Below are 17,723 nucleotides of genomic sequence, written 5' to 3' on the forward strand. Positions count from 1 at the left end.
TTTTTGCAGTGCAGCAGTGGCCCAGTCCAAATGGAGGCTAGTATTTTTCCATTAACGTGGGCTGAGGGGGCAAACCCCTCTGGAGACACGTTTTAAGATTGTAGATTGAGCTTTTTTGGCCACAATGACAAGAAGAAATGTTTGAAGATGGTAAAGTGAGGCAATTGTCACATGGGGCTGTTTGACTGCTACTGGTACCGATGCATTTACCAGAAGGGACGAAATAACCAATAAGTGCACAGTTTATATTCTTCAGCTTGGTCTCAAATCAACAGGTAGATGGTTGAAACTCAGACCATGATGACAAACAAATCAAAACTGGTTTAACTGGATAAAAGCAGACTGACGATACGCTTCAGGAAAAACCTTTTCAAACGCACCGACCTCCACCTTTGTGGACTTAAAGCTGGGTTGTGCCAGAGAACCGACTAGTTTAAATGAACACAGATTCATGTGAGAACGGCAGGAGGAGAGCCAAACATCCCGCTAGGATTATGCCAGTCAGCCGTTGATTGCATTAATTGAAGATTTCAGCCCCTGAAGACTGTATGTCAAGTTTCTGACATGAACTGGGCTTGTTGCACTGCAAAAACGGAACTAAAAATAAGGAATATTTTCTTAAAATGAGTATCTGTTCTTGATTTGAGCAGGTAAATAACATGATTTGCCAATGGAATAAGATTTTTGCACTTAAAATCGGAAAAAAAATTTCAAGTGGCGTATATCTTATTATGGGGTCAAAATACTCATTCCATTGGCAGATAAGATTATTTACCTGCTCAAATCTAGGATAAAAACACTAATTTTAAGAACATTTGACTTATTTTTAGATCAGTTTTTGCAGTGTGCGTTTTCACCGCCTTAGGTACCACAATAACGTCAGTAGTGGGTCAGGAAAATTAGTCTAGGCCTCTAACAGAGTGATGAAGACCAGTTGCCCACAGATTTGGGAGGGAAACAAGCAAAATGCAAATGAACAACATGAAGTTAAAGCAACTGATATTCATCGGGGCTCCAATTCTGCACCGGATTGTCAGGGGGGTTAAAAATGACCGGAATATAAATTAGGTGTGTGAAATCTTCCCAGTTGGACGTGGTGAAAAGCAGCGAGCGGAGAAAGAGGACAGACGGCAGGATTAACGCGGCGAAGCAGAGGAGATGGTTACTTTGCTGATACACACCATGTAAAACTGCAGGCGGTAATGTTTCTTCACTAAACTCAGCACAAACATGCAGAAACCTGTGAAAGAGTAAACAACATGCAGTCAGTTTTACTCAGCAGTGTACAGGAGATTACACACAATAGTCTGCTGGCTACTGTAGGGAGTCTTGGGGACCCATGCATTTCATTAAACAATTCTCAACTTTATACGAGAAGAAAAAAGTCAAAAAATGAAAAGTCAAATGTGGCACGGCCTGATTTTCACCCACAGTGCCCCCCCCCCCCCCTTATGAACTGCAACCAGAGCTGGACAACGCTGTTGCCATCCTACCTGCCTGCACACCTTTTCCTCAACGTTCTGGCCTTCAAACTGAGCAAGCACGTAGCGACAGTGACACTATATCGTCTAAATAGTACAACATCTTTGTCTTGGAATCAACACTTATAAGCCAGGGTAACAAAAAGTCTCGGATTTCTAATTAAAAGGTTGGATAATTATATAAGTTTTTAGTGTGAAACCATATAACAAGCATAAAATATACCATAGACCTACGCTGCAGGAAGACACGAAGACCACTTTCCGTGTCTCTGCAACATTCTCCTACTACTCTCCAATTAGCGGCATTTTTAACTCTAGGTTCCTCTTTTTCTCTCTCCACAGTAGCTACATCAAGCTCGTCGTGATGTTCTCCCAGGTGTGGTCCTGTCTTTCAGTGTTTAACACCGTTCCTTTCCTAGACATAGCTACAGGCTAAGCAAGTCTGCCATGACCCTTTTACTTTTCTCTAACATAGAAAGTACTCCTGGATCAATGTGAGCTTCTGTGCTTTCTGTGTCTCTGCTCTGTCTTCTCTACCATAGAAAGTACTCCTGGGTCAATGTGAGCTTCTGTGCTTTCTGTGTCTCTGCTCTGTCTTCTCTACCATAGAAAGTACTCCTGGGTCAATGTGAGCTTCTGTGCTTTCTGTGTCTCTGCTCTGTCTTCTCTAAGCCCCAGTGGGTGGAGGCAGATGAGCGTTCACACTGAGCCTGGTTCTGGTTCTGCTGGAGGTTCTCCTCCCTGTTAAAGGGGAGTTTTCCTCTCCACTGTCGCTTCATGCATGCTCAGTATGAGGGATTGCTGCAAAGTTAATGACTCGATGCGATCTAGCTAGCTAGATAGATAGATAGATAGATAGATAGATAGATAGATAGATAGATAGATAGATAGATAGATAGATAGATAGATAGATAGATAGATAGATAGATAGATAGATAGATAGATAGATAGATAGATAGATAGATAGATAGATAGATAGATAGATAGATAGATAGATATAGATAGATAGATAGATAGATAGATAGATAGATAGATAGATAACAATTTAATAATAAACTGAGCTTTACTGCATTGATAACTAGGATCAACTGGCATATATTTATTTGACTTAATTTCTCTCTATGACTGAATTACATTTTTCTGTATAGTGCCTTGAAACGGCAGCTTGTAAATCAGTGCTATGTAAATAAACTGTTTTAAGCTATTTTTTTTGTTAACATATCTTCACCAGCGGTGCCAGTAAGTCTGTAAGTGAGCTTGTGTAAGATCAATAAGATCAGTAACTGAAAGTTAAAAAGAAAAAGCAGGAAGGGATTTGAATGTGTTCAGGCTGCAAGTATTCCTTCCCTGCTTAAGGCTCAGCTCTACAAAATAAACACCGTTTGTGGGAGAAATCTGATTTGCCCGTCTTTTAAAAAAAAAAAAAAAAAAAGAACTAGAAAGGTGAGTGGAAGCAGAGGGGCCAAAGAGCGTGTGCTGACACCGAGGTCGTACCGTCTTGGAGGACGGACTCACCTGCGAGGTACAAAGTGAAGGAAATGAAGCGGTGATAACGAGCCAGGAACTGCAGAGGCACCTCCCTCCGCACCAACGCTCCAAAGTAATCCGCTACCGTTTCACCATAGAAGAAGTAGTTTACACAAATCAGGAAGTACCTAAAGCAGAACACAAAGGTCTGATCATTTTCTGTGACGTTGAACTGCTGTCTGTCACTATGTGGGTCAATGGGTTCCTATCACTACCGGTGCCCCCCCCCCCCCCCGCTGTACATTGACCTGCTGAGTGCGTTTGTGTGCATGAGGCACTGTTATGAGGGGTGGCCTTGATCAAAATGTTTATTTACTTCCAGCGTGGCAGTGATCTTTGCTCCGGCCGGCATTGTGTGGGTGTGTATGCAAAGTGGAGAGAAAAGCGTCCGGACAGCCGACTCTGAGGGCGGGGACGCTGCACACAGACAACAAATTATGCAAATCTGACAAAGTGTAATCGATACTTTATTAGTTTAGCCTGCAGACAATAGACAAGGAACGACGACTTGCTTCCTGTTGAGTACGTTTAAGTGATGGATTAAAGAAATTTAACAACGCGTGCAGTAGTTCCTGTTCCAAATCTCTGACACAAAGCGAGTCAGTCGAAATTTTTGTGTTTTTAAAAATCGAGTAATTCAAGCCTTTTCTGATTTTGTTTAAAAATGATTCACTGTTTTTGTTTCAGTCCCAGTCAGGTTACACTTAGACTCGTGGACATGAATGTCATGATAATTTGGGCCTTTTCATTCATTTGAACCCATCTACCCATCTTCTGTTTACCTAAAATACTAAAAAGATTTCATTATTGTGGATTAAACCAAACCCACACAGAATCACAATTATTTCTACAGCCTAAAAGTCAACTAGCATCATGAAACACTGTTTTTGGACCCATCAAACTTCTTCCAAAGTTCAGCTCAGATGTTTTACCTCCTTCACTGCAAAAACAGACTCAACTAAACTAAAAACACGTTCAAATTTTCTTGAAATTAGTGTATTTGTCCTTGATTTGAGCAGGTAAATAAGACAATCTGCCAATGGAATTAGATTTTTGCACTTAAAATAGGAAGAACTCATCTCCATGAACTTATTTCAAGTGCATTATGTCCGATTATCTTATTTTAAGGGTAAAATTACTCCTTCCATTGGCAGATAATCTTATTTACCTGCTCAAATCAAGAACAAATACATTCATTTCAAGAAAATGTTACTTATTTTTAGTTCTGTTTTTGCAGTGTTTTGGTTTTCTGGCACAGAGCAGCTACATCTATACAAAAAGTGATTCTTATTGGCTGTTTGGGCCAAAACCCAAACAAGTCGGGGTTGAAAGTTGTTTTTCATCTAAAATTGACAGGCCTCATTCCTCTTTATTTCATCCATTCTGGGCTGTTAATGCCCAAAATGACTCCGATAGTACAGGTTATGAGCAAAGCAGTGTTCTGACTTCCTTGTTTTTAATTTCATACATGATTCCCATCTATGCAAACTTTTTGTGATTGAGAATGGACCCAAGTAATTGGACACACGGCAGTTGCATGTTCTCCATCTTGTTACCAAAATTAAAACATTTATTTTATTGTTTTATTTTTTTAATCGAGGTATTTAAATCCCAGGAATTGTGGTGTTGCTTTCAGAGCTGAGAACATTGCAGCAGCTGCCAAGCATGGTGGTGGCAGCATGATGCTGTGGCCTGTTTTCTGCTGCTGAGTGGCTCCAACAGGACCGGCGATCCCAAACAGATACAAACTGGCTCTGGGTTTGATAAAGCAGGTTAACATTTGGCTTAATGTTGACCTGCTTTACTGAAGACTATACAGGAAAGCTGGAACACCAACCCATTTAAATAAGCTCCATTAAAGCTCCCCTCAAGCAAATATCCCTCCTGAATATTAAAATTAGGAGTCTTTCTCTGCAGTTTGCCAAGAGACAACAAACCAGACATGATCAACGAATGGATGAAGACTTTTGACTCAAACGGTGCTCAATTTTATTTATTTATTTTTGTGCTAATCTTTTTGGAGGTAAAAGCAGTGGGACTTCAGTAAAACAACTACTTTAGGAATGTTTTTGAACAAAGTTAAAGCTGTAGTCAGTTTTTAAAAAGAAATAACTATGCTGGATGGATTTGTTTTAACAGTTAAAAACACTTTTTGCTGTTTCCCGTAAAAAAAGAAATAAAATAAAATCAATTTTCCTTACCAACTCAGAGTCCTGAACCAAGGCAGCTCATAGGAGCGATAAACTCTGTAGCCGATGGTGATGATTTCATGGAAACACTTGATTTGCACACACATGACCTGCGTCAGGAAGAAAGCAGAGCCGAGGAGTCAGACCAACAGCCAGGAGTCGGTTCCCAGGCTTAAAGAAAACACTTTTCTAAGATTGTCTCAGTATTATAATGCATTAAACTTAATATTCAACTTAAAAATTAAAAAAACTTTTTTCATTTTAAGTGCAAAGCATCGGTAAAGCTGAGCTTATTTATCTGTTAGCCATCAAAACTGAGGGTGGGCTGCACTTCCCACAGTTTTATCAACTTAAAAGTAGGATATTTCTTTCTTTTTTTCATAAATAAAAATAAATAAATAAAAAAATTCAAAGATTTCAATATTTAAGTACACCTTGAACACAGCAATAACAAGACATTTTCTACAATAAAGTTTTATGCTGTGAGCAGAGTAGTCAAAAAGTTTACTCACGTAAAAGTAAAAAGTAGTCAGGAGTAAAAAAAAAAAGTATTCATTAAGAAAAGCTACTCAGGTACCAAGTAACTAATCATAACACCTGATGATTTAATATTTTCAAATTATAAATTGTAATCGGACAGACTAAAATCTAAGGTTATGTACAAATTGTAGTATTTTAAAGACAAATGAAAAATATACAAAGCAAAAATAATTACAAAACAACAAATTCAGGCAGAAGAAACACAAAATCTAAATAATTGTTTTTTGATCATTAAACTTAAAGAAACACTTACACCAGCTAATATATCTACAGTATGTTAGAACAGTGCAAAGTACTTCCAACAGCAATATCTACTATTTACTGTTCATCTGACCTATAAATGGCTCAATGAGCTCAGCAGGTAGAAAATAACATTAAATAACAAAGATTGTCTACAAATAAGAAGTCTCACTTTAACATAAACCCCAGGTTTTTGTCTCTCTGGTGCATTTTTGGTTAATTTATTCATGAAGTTACTCACAGCAGGTAGAGTAGCCAGAAAGTTTACTCAAGTAAGAGCAGCGATACTTGAATAATAATAATAATAATATGACTCAAGTAAAAATACAGCGCAGGTAAACTACTTCCAAAAGTATATTTTGTTCAAAAAGTTACTGGAGTAAATGTAACTAGTTACTACCCACCTCTGTGAGTACAGGTCACTGTGACTTACCACAAAGATGAGAGTGATGGGTCCCATATAGATGATGAGGAAAAAGCCCGAGATCATGCAGATGGACAGAAGTCCTCGTATCCAGTAGTTCTTCCATCTGTGAAGAGCAGAAAGCTCACAGAGCAAAAAGGTACGGCTGCGTCTGCTTTTACCAAACAACGCAAATAATTCATCAAATTCAGATTACAACAGAAAACCACTAAATCTTCATAATATGTGAATTCAAAGTGGCGAGAGCTTTTAAATCAGGTCAGATATTTATGAAGGGAAACGCGTTTACGTTTCTGCTCCACAGAAACGTCCCGTTTATCTGGGCCTGCATCTCAAAGCGCCGGCTAGTCCTGCTGAGACCGCCTTCTTCCATCGCCTCAGCGTGTCTCTAACTGTGTTACGACCCTCAGACACATGGGAAAGAAGTCAGAATCTGTGACTTTCACAGCGAATCCAGACAGAGGCCAGAGAGGAGCAGCCAGACGGGCCACGCTGGCTGCAGCATGGATGGAGGAGAGAAACAGCTGCATCAGGAGAAAAGCTCCCAGTGCTCATCGCTCTAAATCTCTCCAGGCCTCCCTTCTCTCTCTCTCTCTCCTGCTGGATGCACCTTTACATCCAGGCCTCCCTCCTCCGCCGTGTCGCTCCTGCAGCTCCGTTCATCTCACATCATCTCCACCCCGGCTGCGTTTTCTTTGCGTCTCGTGGCGTCGGCCTCCTGATGATCATGTTCTGCAACGTAATACGAGGTTCCTGCGGTCTGAAATCTAATCTAGTCCCTTCAGCTCCAGCTTCATCCTCTTCACTGTCTCCCCTCCCACTCCAAAAAGGACCTAAAAGTAAGTACAATTTTCTTGAAATTAGTGCATTTGTCCTTGATTTGAGCAGGTAAATAAGATGATCTGCCAATGGAATAAGATTTTTGCACTTAAAATAGCAACAATTCATCTCCATCATCTTATTTCAAGTGCAGTTTATCTAATTATTGTATTTTAGGGGTAAAAATACTAATTTCATCTGAAGATAATCTTATTTACCGGCTCAAATCAAGGACAAATGCACTCATTTCAAGAAAGTTTTATTTAGTTTTGGTTCCCTTTTTGCAGCCAGTCGGTTTAGCCAAATGTCTCTCTGCAGCTGATGAACCTTTATGCGCCGTTACCCTCCACTCCTGCGCGTCACACACAAACGCCTCGTGGTCAGCGATGACCTTCCCGCTCTACGGCCAGGACTTCGCCACTCCTGCCATCTTTTCAGAGCCTCGTGGTTTTTCACGGTCAGACATCAGCAGCGAACTGAAACAAACTCCTCGTCTGGGAAAACTGAGATATCATATTCTGGGTTGGCTTCTACGATCGACCAATTATGGAAACAATTATCAGCTTGGAAAACAAACAAACAAAAACAACAACTATGCAACTATATCCTCTTTTCCAACGCAAATCCTGGGATTTAAAAACCTGGGATTTTTTTTCTACACAGATAGTTTCTGTGCTTTCTCTGTACGCTGCTCTAAAAGGTGGCAGAAAATATATTAAAATCAGCCTGATGAAGTATGGGGGAGTTGGGAAGAAAACTGTACTACACCTCCAGGCCAGCAGGTGGCAGGAGTAAGAAACGACAGACATCACCAGCTGGTGCGACTTTTGTAACTTCTGTCGCCCAGTAACTGTGACGGCATAAAGCACAGAGATGTGAATATGGAGCCTGAACTGTTGCCTCATTTTGTTTGTTCATTTAATCGTTGAGGAACTCCAGCTGTCGCACCATCGCTGCAGGCGTGGGTTAAAGACGAGCTAATTATTTGTTTACGAATTTACTCTCCAGCTAAAAATTAAAGTTAATGAAAAAACAAATCCTGTTATGAAACTTAACTTTAACCTCAGTGAAGCAGACTTGCTAAGTAACAAATAAATCCTTGTAATAAACCAAACATGAACTGTTTGATCTAATCATCTTTCAGTGGTGAAAGTTGACAGGAACTAGAAACGATCTCCCAGGAATCAGACGTTCTCTCCGGGTATAGCTGTAATATATCAAACTTAAAGTCTAACTCTTGGACTGAATGTATTTTAATGCAGATGCATTCAAATAGTCACCAGAGTAAAGAAATGTATATTATATGTGAATTATGTGCGCCGTTTGGAAGTAATTTCGATAAAACTTGCTGTATAAGCGAACGAGCCCGAACATTCTTCAATCGGGCTGCTCCAGAATGTGACGTCACAAACAGAACGAGTACCGTGCATCCGGCTGCTAACACTACGACTTTCACTACTGATTTATTAAATTTAATTAATAACGCTTACTCTACTTACAAAAAATGTCTGATACATCTACAAACTCCACCCCAAGCATCGGCGACTCCGATACCGAATATATATACGAAGAAACGGAGTTTGAACAAGGTGAACCTGAGGAGACTATAGCTAACGTTGCTAAGACATAGAGCCATGCTCCATTGTAAGTACCCCTCACATACCTCGCTTGGGAAGTGTGAATTGCATAAAACACTTTTGTCACTGCTGGCAATCCAGTCCTTTCGCGTTTCTTTTACGAATTTATCCCATTTCTTTCGGACCTTTTGTTCCACCGGCCAAGTATGTAGCGCTACTTTCTGGCCTACACTAGACTGCGGTGAAGTTGGCTTGACATTGGCCATTCAAGCTCCGCGGCGTCAGCGGAGCTTCAATGTCCAATGTCAAGCCAACTTCACCGCGGTCTGCACTTCAGCCACCAACTACGCTCCTAGAAGGCATTTTATTTAAATATACGTACATGTACAATGTATGCAAACGCTCTGGCATGAGTCTGTGAAAAGGATTAATAGGACAAAAACACCGAAATAATCCGTAGTGAACAATGTTTGTTTTAACCTACCGGGCGGCTCGTCCTCTCTGCTGAAGCGCTGTGTGTCCGCTGTGTCTCCGCTTTCTGCTGGTACACAAACATGTCTGAACATCCATCCATTTTCTGACCCGCTTAATCCCTCATGGCGTCGCGGAGCCTTTTCCCCGACATAAAATAATTGTAGCCGTCCAGTGGTTTCATGGTTTTTATGCTCTCTCGTCTGTACTGGCCTGCGTGTTTATAAGGCAGCTGTGTCGCGGTACGAAACCCTTGGCCAGCATTTCACAGACTCACTCCGTCCCTTCAGGCTTTTGCTGTGTGGATCTGGCAATCTGACACCATCAACCATCAACTTACTCTTAAAACAATCTTGTGATACGTTATCTAAAGGAGAAAAATACATGGAGAACTCGTCAGTTTCCTTCCAGTCCGGCGCGCATGCGCGAAAAACCCGGATGAAAACAATAGCAGTGAACTGGTCTATAAGCGACACTAGAAGGCATTTTATTGTAGACTTAGTTTGGCGATTTTTTTTAAAAGCGCTTTCTCAAAGTAGACGTGGATCAGCAGATTTGGTGTGTAAAAGAAGATACTGGAAAACATCCATATATCCTTGTTCGCCGTACCGGTTGTACAACGTAAACAATGTGTGTTTCTATGCAAGTTCGCTTCGCGCTTTCTCGGTGTTCTTGAACTGACGTCACACGTCGGAAATGGCCGATCGTAAACGAAGACAGAACTCAAACGCGGAATACCAAAATCGGTGTATAAAATGCGCAATATTTCATCTTTAAACTTAATTTGAACACTTTTGACACATGAATATTCAAAGTTTACCTTGTTCTGGAAGGTTTTCAGGATTTTTTTTCAGTCCAAGAGTTAGTCTCCTACTGTTCTCCAATTTGCATGGGGAGTTTTCCTCTCCACTGTCGCTTCATGCATGCTCAGTATGAGGGATTGCAGCAAAGCCATCAACAATGCAGACGACTGTCCCTGTAGCTTTACGCTTCTCCAGGAGTGAATGCTGCTTGGAGAGACTTGATGCAATCAACTGGTTCCCTTATATATAAAATATTTTTACCAATCTGTATAATCTGATTGATTTTGACTTTGTAAAGTTCCTTGAGATGACATGTTTCATGAATTGGCGCTATATAAATAAAATTTAATTAAAGGTAAGACGCTGACTACTTGTATCTAATCCAAACAACCCCAAAAGAACCAAATCAGTCCTTTAGTGGTCTACTGCAATCTGTGGCAAATTCCCCTGAGGTCAAATTAACTTTTTTCCCTTTAGGGCTTTAATCGGTTATGGATTCTGACACAGGTCAGCCATCTTGGCGTGCATTTTCACAGAAGAGCGACCACAGGAAGCCCCTCTGGATGAAAGTAAACGTTTGGTGTCAGAACTGAAAGCGTACCTGGGTGGAAGCCCCTTCAGAGCTTTATTCAGACATTCTGGAGTGTTGTCTGTGTCTGCTGTGGAGACAGGAACATCTGGAGCGTCTGTTTTGGAGTCAACGTCACCTTCTCCCTCGCCGTCGCCTGGCAGGCCCAGCCTGTCGTCGCTCTCGGCTTCCTGCCAGAAAAAAAACAAAAACAAGCAGCGCTCAGATATTTAATCACTGACTCATGTCAGGAATCCTCGCCCGACACACCGGTTAGTGTGTCACGTGTGAAATGTAGAGTTCCTGGGTTCAAATCCCACAGACTGCCACTCTGAGCCACTGAGCAAGATCCTAGACCAGGACTCTGCAACCTTTACACTCCAAAGAGACATTTTTATTAATTAAACTCATTCAGAGCCGCAAATGTTGTCTGGCCTTTTGAAAAAAAGACAAGTTATAATTTTTGATAAAGATCTACTGTAGGAAATATCTTGTTGTCGTTAAAGAAACGCCCTTTTGTGTCTATTTTGAGGACGGGATGCTGATATTTGTGGATAATGATGTAAAAAAGAAAAAGAAGAAAAAAATCATAGTTTCCAACATAATGAAAAAAATACTGATTTAAAATTAAATATTACTGGCACTTTTAGCATTGTTCTGTTGTGAAAATGAAAAGCAATTATTCCAAGAAAGAAACAGCTTAAATCTGCATTTATTATCATTATTACATTTAAATACCATAATAAAAATCTAATTTGTAGCCAAAGTTATTAAGAGCCACTGTGGAAGGTTCAAAGAGCCCCAGGCTGTCTGGATCTAGATCTAGATGACCTAGAGCCATCTCTACGACGCATTTCACTGTAACATATGATCGCAATGACAAAGGATTATTATTATTAATATTGTGCAAAAATTAACAAGATTAATGTCAACAGGTTTCTCTGTTCAAGAAACGATCGACATCCAGCATAAAACACCCGTTTTCATCACATTTTCCCCCTGAATTAACTTTATATAATCAGCAGAGAAGAGCAGATAGCCCACTGCAGCTGAAAGAACCGTTTTCTGGATCCAGAACTTCCAGATGAGAGGTTCAGTTCCAACGATGAGGACTTCAGGCGCCTCCATGGTGTCCAGAAAGTAAGGAGGCTACAGAGCGCCACCAGCGCAGAGCTTGTTCAGCACTGGCAGCAGGTGAATGTGAGCTGGCCTGAACCATTTCTGTCCATGAAAACAAGAACTCTGACGTTCTGCAGCGAGGAGAACAGTCTGGAGCAGCGCTGCATCCTCCTCAGCATCGATTAACGTGTAGAAGTCTCCCGATACGATCCACGCTGGCGTTGCTTCTCATCCAACATCATCCAACATGGTGGGCTTCGTCCCAGTTCAACCCAGGAACACATGGAGTAAAGAAATGGCTAAAGGAGAGTTCACATCCGATCGTCTGATCAAGGGCTTCTAACCACGAACGTTTAATGTGAGTCGGATGTAACAAAAAAAAAGAACAAATTAATATAAATAAAATTGGGAAACACGGAAAAGCTTCAGGTCCACCCAGGACATTTACGGCCCAGGAAAGATTCCCAGAGCTACAGAGCAGAAATAAACGAGGCCCAGTTTAGGCAACGACGGATTGTTTTGGAAACCTTTTTCTTTTTTTTGCAGGATTTAACAGTAGAAATAATAAGTTCTGTATAACGGAGGAACATGAAGAGATGGAAGCAGCAGCTTCACGTTTCCTTTTTTTAACTGGAAAGACTCTCTGTTGTTCTTCAGCGTCGTTTTTCTCGGCTTTTTTACCTTTCATGGGCTTTTTCACTCAAACGCTGCCAAGTGTGGTTAAACGAGGTCATCAGGGTGAAATCACTGAGCTTCGGTCCACAGACCTAATTGGCTCAGAGAATGGGAAATAAGTCAGGGGGGGGATTATTCTAGCTGGTCTGAGGGCAAAGAAAGAAGTTTAATGTGGCCCAAACATTAACGCCTGCAGGCAGGAAGAGCACAACGGCCTTTTAGACTAAAATAGGAAATATATCTTTACCTGCAGATTCGCCTTCACACTGAAGTGAATTTCTGAGGATTGTGCTTCTCTAAAACTCTCTAATTTGCTTAATTTGTCAGAGAAACACTCAGTCGGTTTGTTATTTTCTTTTTTTTTATATATTGTGAATGAATGCTTTTGCATTAACACTGAACAGAGCGCAGCATCCTTCAGTAAGCAACTACAGCTGCAGCAGCAGAGATGCCCCAAAAAATGGACGCATTTGGGCCGCTGAGCTTCTATTTATATCACCTCAGAGTCCATTAAACGCCGTTCAGTCGCTGCTAATCTGCCTCCACGCGTTTGCTACGACTCCTGCACGATGCACGGATATGGATAAGAGAAAAAAGAGTCAATAAAAAGATCAATAGATTAACAGTTTTCCTCCCTTATGTATTTTAGCCATGTAGGTTAATATTTCAGTCGTTACATCCTCCCAACCAATCACAACGCAGACCCAGGAACCAAGCTCCGCCCCCTTCAAAGAGTTCAGAGAGCACACGTTCTTTATTCTTTTTAAAAACGTTTTGGTAAAAAGTTGAATAAAGGGTTGAGTTTGAATTCAGTGTTTGTATCTAAAAAAAGGCATTAAGCAACAGCAAAAATGGAGCTACACTGTTGATAAATATCCATCAATATGATTTCTATTTTATCCATATGCTTTTTTTCTATATCATAAAGTAATCATAAAAAAGGCGTCTCTGAATCAAAGTTTTATCGCAAAATGTCTCACCGGCACATTTTTTAACAAAAAAAAAAATGCAGATAAAGATAAGAAAGAGCTGAAAATAACCTGCTGGAACACATAAAAGTACAATTATAAATCTAAAATAGAGCATCTCAATATAAAACGACATACTCTCATCTTACATATCCTTTTAAAAAAAAATCTCCATATTTGTAAAATCTCCATATGCTGCCCAGCTCTAACGGTCTGTCTCCACTGTGCCCATCAATTAGGGCAGGAAAATTAATCACATTTGCAATATAAATCACAATTTTTTAATACCTTTAGGTGTCGGTAATAAGTCTAAAGTGGGTTTCATCCACGTGGAGAGTTGCAGCAAGTGAGATAATCTAATTTTATTATTTGTTTTATAAATTTTTACTAGAAACTTTCAGGAATCTCACCACAGCATCAAGTACTGAACAAACTGTTTAATACACAGACTTGTTGGATGGACGGCATTATATGTTCAATTTAAAGCTGTTCTCTTGAATAATAATATTCTGATTAATAAAAACAGTTTGAAATAGTCCTTGTTTACAATCATCTTTATCTACAGGCTCTTTTTTAATCATTGCACCTTATTCCTAACGTTGCTGCTCAGGATGAGACGGAAATGTCTCGTTTGGCTGCAGGGCGTAAACTGAAGCAGTCGCTCCACGCCCGACACGCCCGACACGCCCGACACGCCCAGCTCATAGCAGCCCTGAAACCAGCAGGTTCATCTCCTCCTTCTAGTCTGCAGCGGTTTCACAAGAAAAGGTGGAGATCCAGACTAAAGGATCACTGCAACACCTGGAGGTGGACGTCTTGCATCAGATGCATCCAGACTGCCAAGCTCTGTAGCTCCAAGATGAAATACAAGTTATTTATAAGTTAGATTTATAAGTGATTAGACTATGAAAGGGCAGCTGGCAGGTTCTGCTGACATGCGACTCGCTGCAAAGGTTTCGATCCACATGGGACGTCTTTGAAATGGGCTTCTAGAGAGAGAGAGACGCCTTGAATGGTTCTGCAGGAGCTTCCTGAGAGTTAAACTGCTTTTTGTGAGACGTTCCTCTGCTTCACAGCGAAGCCAGCGGGACGCAGCAGGTAGAGCAGGACAGAATAAACTGTGTTGATGAACCAGCAGCAGCAACGAGGAGGCAGAGAGGAGCGTGCAGGGCGTAAAAAAGTTAAATAAAATAAGTGTTAAAAGGAGAAATAGGAGCGAGAGGCTGCATGATGGGCGGCTTCTGCAGTCGTCCACACAGTTGTTAGTTAACTACAACAGCAAAGTGAGCAACCAAGTAGGATGATTTAAAAGAAAAAAATATATGTGCTAAATGTGAAAGCATGTTTATACATAAAAAAAAAAACACCAGCAGACTGTTTACAGCAGGGCTTTTATAACGCTTCGTGGCCAATCAGATTCCTCATGCTGATGGTATTTTTTTAAACAGCCTTTTGTGCTGTTAGATAAATTAGGAATTATGTATGTTTTTTATATATACATATATACCTGATATTAGAGATCTGGTGGAGATTAGATCCTCATTTCTTGATGTAACTGTTGTCATACTTCCTAATTTTAGCTGATTTAAATATTAAATTTCTGTTAAATATTTGTCTGATGTGTTACTTAAGCTCCACCCATCCTCAGCAGCGCCTCCTCAGGCCCGATAAGATGCGTTTCAGGGACCCCCAACCCGTGGTTCGCGGACCCGCGGGTGTCCAGGGTCCCCAGTTTGAGGGCCGCTGCTTTAACAGAAGGACAAATGTGCTGAAACAGCGGGATGTGAATATTTATTGGGTTAACTGGGAGCGGTGATGGTGAGGATCTGTGATAACGCTCCTTTGTGCACCGAGGATGCAGCAGTCTGTAACCTGAAGGAGGTCCATGCGTTATCTCTGCCATTTAGATCCTTCTATGTTACTTTCTTCAAAAGTTAAAGGTTTGCATGCTCTTAGATAAAATACGACTTTCAGCGTGAAGCGTCCGCAGCAACCGGAGAACAAAAGGAGCTAAAGACCCGGAGAAGAAACACGTCCCGAAAGGATGAAGCGCCATTTAACGCTAAGTTTCTCTGCACTTCAGGAAATAAGACGGCACCACAAGGACAGATCGTCCTGTGGAAACACTGGAGCCACATCTGAAGACATCAGCAACAAAATCAAAGCTTGGACTCAAGCGGGTTTGTCCAAATGGACCCAGAGCGCAGAATCAGTCCGGCAACGTGTTCCATGAAGCCTTGACCAGAGTTTAAAAGGCAATGCCAGACAACACTAATGGAAATTATTTGATCCAGTGGGTGGAGGCAGATGAGCCTGGTTGTGGTTCTGCTGGAGGTTCTCCTCCCTGTTAAAGGGGAGTTTTCCTCTCCACTGTCGCTTCATGCATGCTCAGTATGAGGGATTGCTGCAAAGCCATCAACAATGCAGACGACTGTCCACTGTGGCTCTACGCTCTTTCAGGAGGAGTGAATGCTGCTTGGAGAGACTTGATGCAACCTGCTGGGTTTCCTTAGAGAGGAAACTTTCTCACCAACCTGGAGGATCTGATGGAATATTTACTTTTTAAAAGAGACTTGAGATGACGTGTAGCATGAATTGACGCTATATAAATAAAATTGAACAGAAATTTAGCACATTAAAATCTATTTGCTAAATATAGTTAACAGTTTTGTGTCATTTAATGCCAGACAGCAAGAAAATAAAAAGCTGTATAACTTAAATTTATTGTATAGATGCGTTATTATGCATTTAGGACAGTTTTTAAATTCATTAAAAAAAAAAGAGATTCTGTTTATTAGACTCTGCAGTGCAGCGATGTTTAAGAACAATCATAATTTCCACTGAGAGCTTTTTATTATTATTATTATTTTAAATCAATCAGAACCTTTAAACGGTCCCGGGTTTTTACGGGTTAATTCCAGCCAGGAGCTTTAAAGCGTTTGATCCAGAAATAAAACTTCAACATGCCTCGACTATTATTATTATTATTATTATGAGTCAACAGCAGCCTGACGGTAACGAGTCGGCCGCCATCAGGAGTCCCAGCAGAACCCACAGCGGGCTCACTAAGCCCGGTTCCGTGGCCGAAGCCGCGGCTGAAGCTGGATTAACCGGACTGCTAACCCGCCGGCCAGCGACAACCGGCCGGACTGGTTCCCAGCACCGGGATCCGCGGCGGCGCCGGAGTCTCTCCGCGGCCCGAGCGGCGGCTCACCTTGTCGCTGATGTTGTCGGCGGTGTCGGGGTCTCCGCCGCCCCCGCCGCGCTTCCTCAGCTCCGTCATGGTTCGCTCGTCTCGCCCCCCGGGGACGTTAATGTGTCACATAAGCCGACTCAGAGGGCAGGGAGGCGGGGAGGCGGGGAGGGAGGGGACGGGCCGCGGCGTCTTTAGCAGCCGAGGTCCGGGCTTTCGGAGGCGGGTCGAATCCGGAGAAGAGTCCGCGAACAAGGTCAAGTTTGCTGGAAGTCAAGCGGTGCCGACGGATGAGTTCAGCGGGGGACGGGACGGCCGCTCTGCCGTTTGTTTACCACCGCAGTCCTCGCTGTGGCTGCCGCTGCTGCTGCGAAGCTCCGGGATTTATGGCCGCACCACTTCCGCTGAGGGCTTTCAAAATAAAAGCCTTTCCCAGGTGCCTCGTTTTCCTCTCGCCTTGAAATTTAAAGGGATAGCTCACATTTTAAAGTGACTTTCTGTAACGTTATTGGTGTGAACTGCTAAATTATATCACCCTAAGAGCCATTTCTTTTATTAACTAATTTCAAAAACTGAAACACACAAACACACAACTATCTCTCTCTCAGATAGATAGATAGATAGATAGATAGATAGATAGATAGATAGATAGATAGATAGATAGATAGATAGATAGATAGATAGATAGATAGATAGATAGATAGATAGATAGATAGATAGATAGATAGATAGATAGATAGATAGACAAAAGTCCCTTAAGTAATTTAATATTTTATGCACGATAAATTGATATTTCTGGGGTTTAAGCTGCATACTTGAAAACTTTATCCTCAAGTGCAGGCCACCTTCAAATTATGATTTAATTCAATTAATAGCGCTATAATAATTAAACAATTTTCTATTGTATTTCTTTTTTTTTTCTTTTTTATATTTTGCATTGTGAAGATTGCCTAAAATATCATACGTAATCACTTCCTCTGTTGAAACTAATTATGTAACAGGACAAAAAAAAATATCTGTCTTTATTGCAAATGGTTTATCTAAACTTTTGCCCATTTATTTATTTGTTTATCTTCCAATTTAGTCTGTTTTACTTGTTGAAAAATTGGGCGTTTTAACTTGACCACCT

The 17,723-nt window shown here is 41.1% G+C and overlaps 1 protein-coding gene across 2 annotated transcripts in view; it reads right to left on the bottom strand.

Annotated features, from left to right (window-relative positions):
- The window catches only part of cds1 (CDP-diacylglycerol synthase (phosphatidate cytidylyltransferase) 1), a 28,259-nt gene extending 11,264 nt beyond the window's left edge, over positions 1–16,995 (bottom strand). The window contains exons 1-7 of one of the 2 annotated variants that reach the window (XM_036144349.1): positions 16,616–16,995; positions 10,673–10,830; positions 9,282–9,335; positions 6,411–6,507; positions 5,210–5,307; positions 2,997–3,136; positions 1,182–1,240 (exon numbers count right to left, since the gene is read on the bottom strand). In XM_036144349.1, the coding sequence (XP_036000242.1) occupies positions 1,182–1,240; positions 2,997–3,136; positions 5,210–5,307; positions 6,411–6,507; positions 9,282–9,335; positions 10,673–10,830; positions 16,616–16,684 (675 nt within the window). In that variant the 5' untranslated portion in view covers positions 16,685–16,995. The remainder of the gene's footprint in view (positions 1–1,181; positions 1,241–2,996; positions 3,137–5,209; positions 5,308–6,410; positions 6,508–9,281; positions 9,336–10,672; positions 10,831–16,615) is intronic. The other variant, XM_012865325.3, reaches the window with a different exon arrangement.
- Positions 16,996–17,723: the final 728 nt, after the last annotated feature.

The sequence above is a fragment of the Fundulus heteroclitus genome, chromosome 12, assembly GCF_011125445.2.
Source record: "Fundulus heteroclitus isolate FHET01 chromosome 12, MU-UCD_Fhet_4.1, whole genome shotgun sequence".
Taxonomy (NCBI): Eukaryota; Metazoa; Chordata; class Actinopteri; order Cyprinodontiformes; family Fundulidae; genus Fundulus; species Fundulus heteroclitus.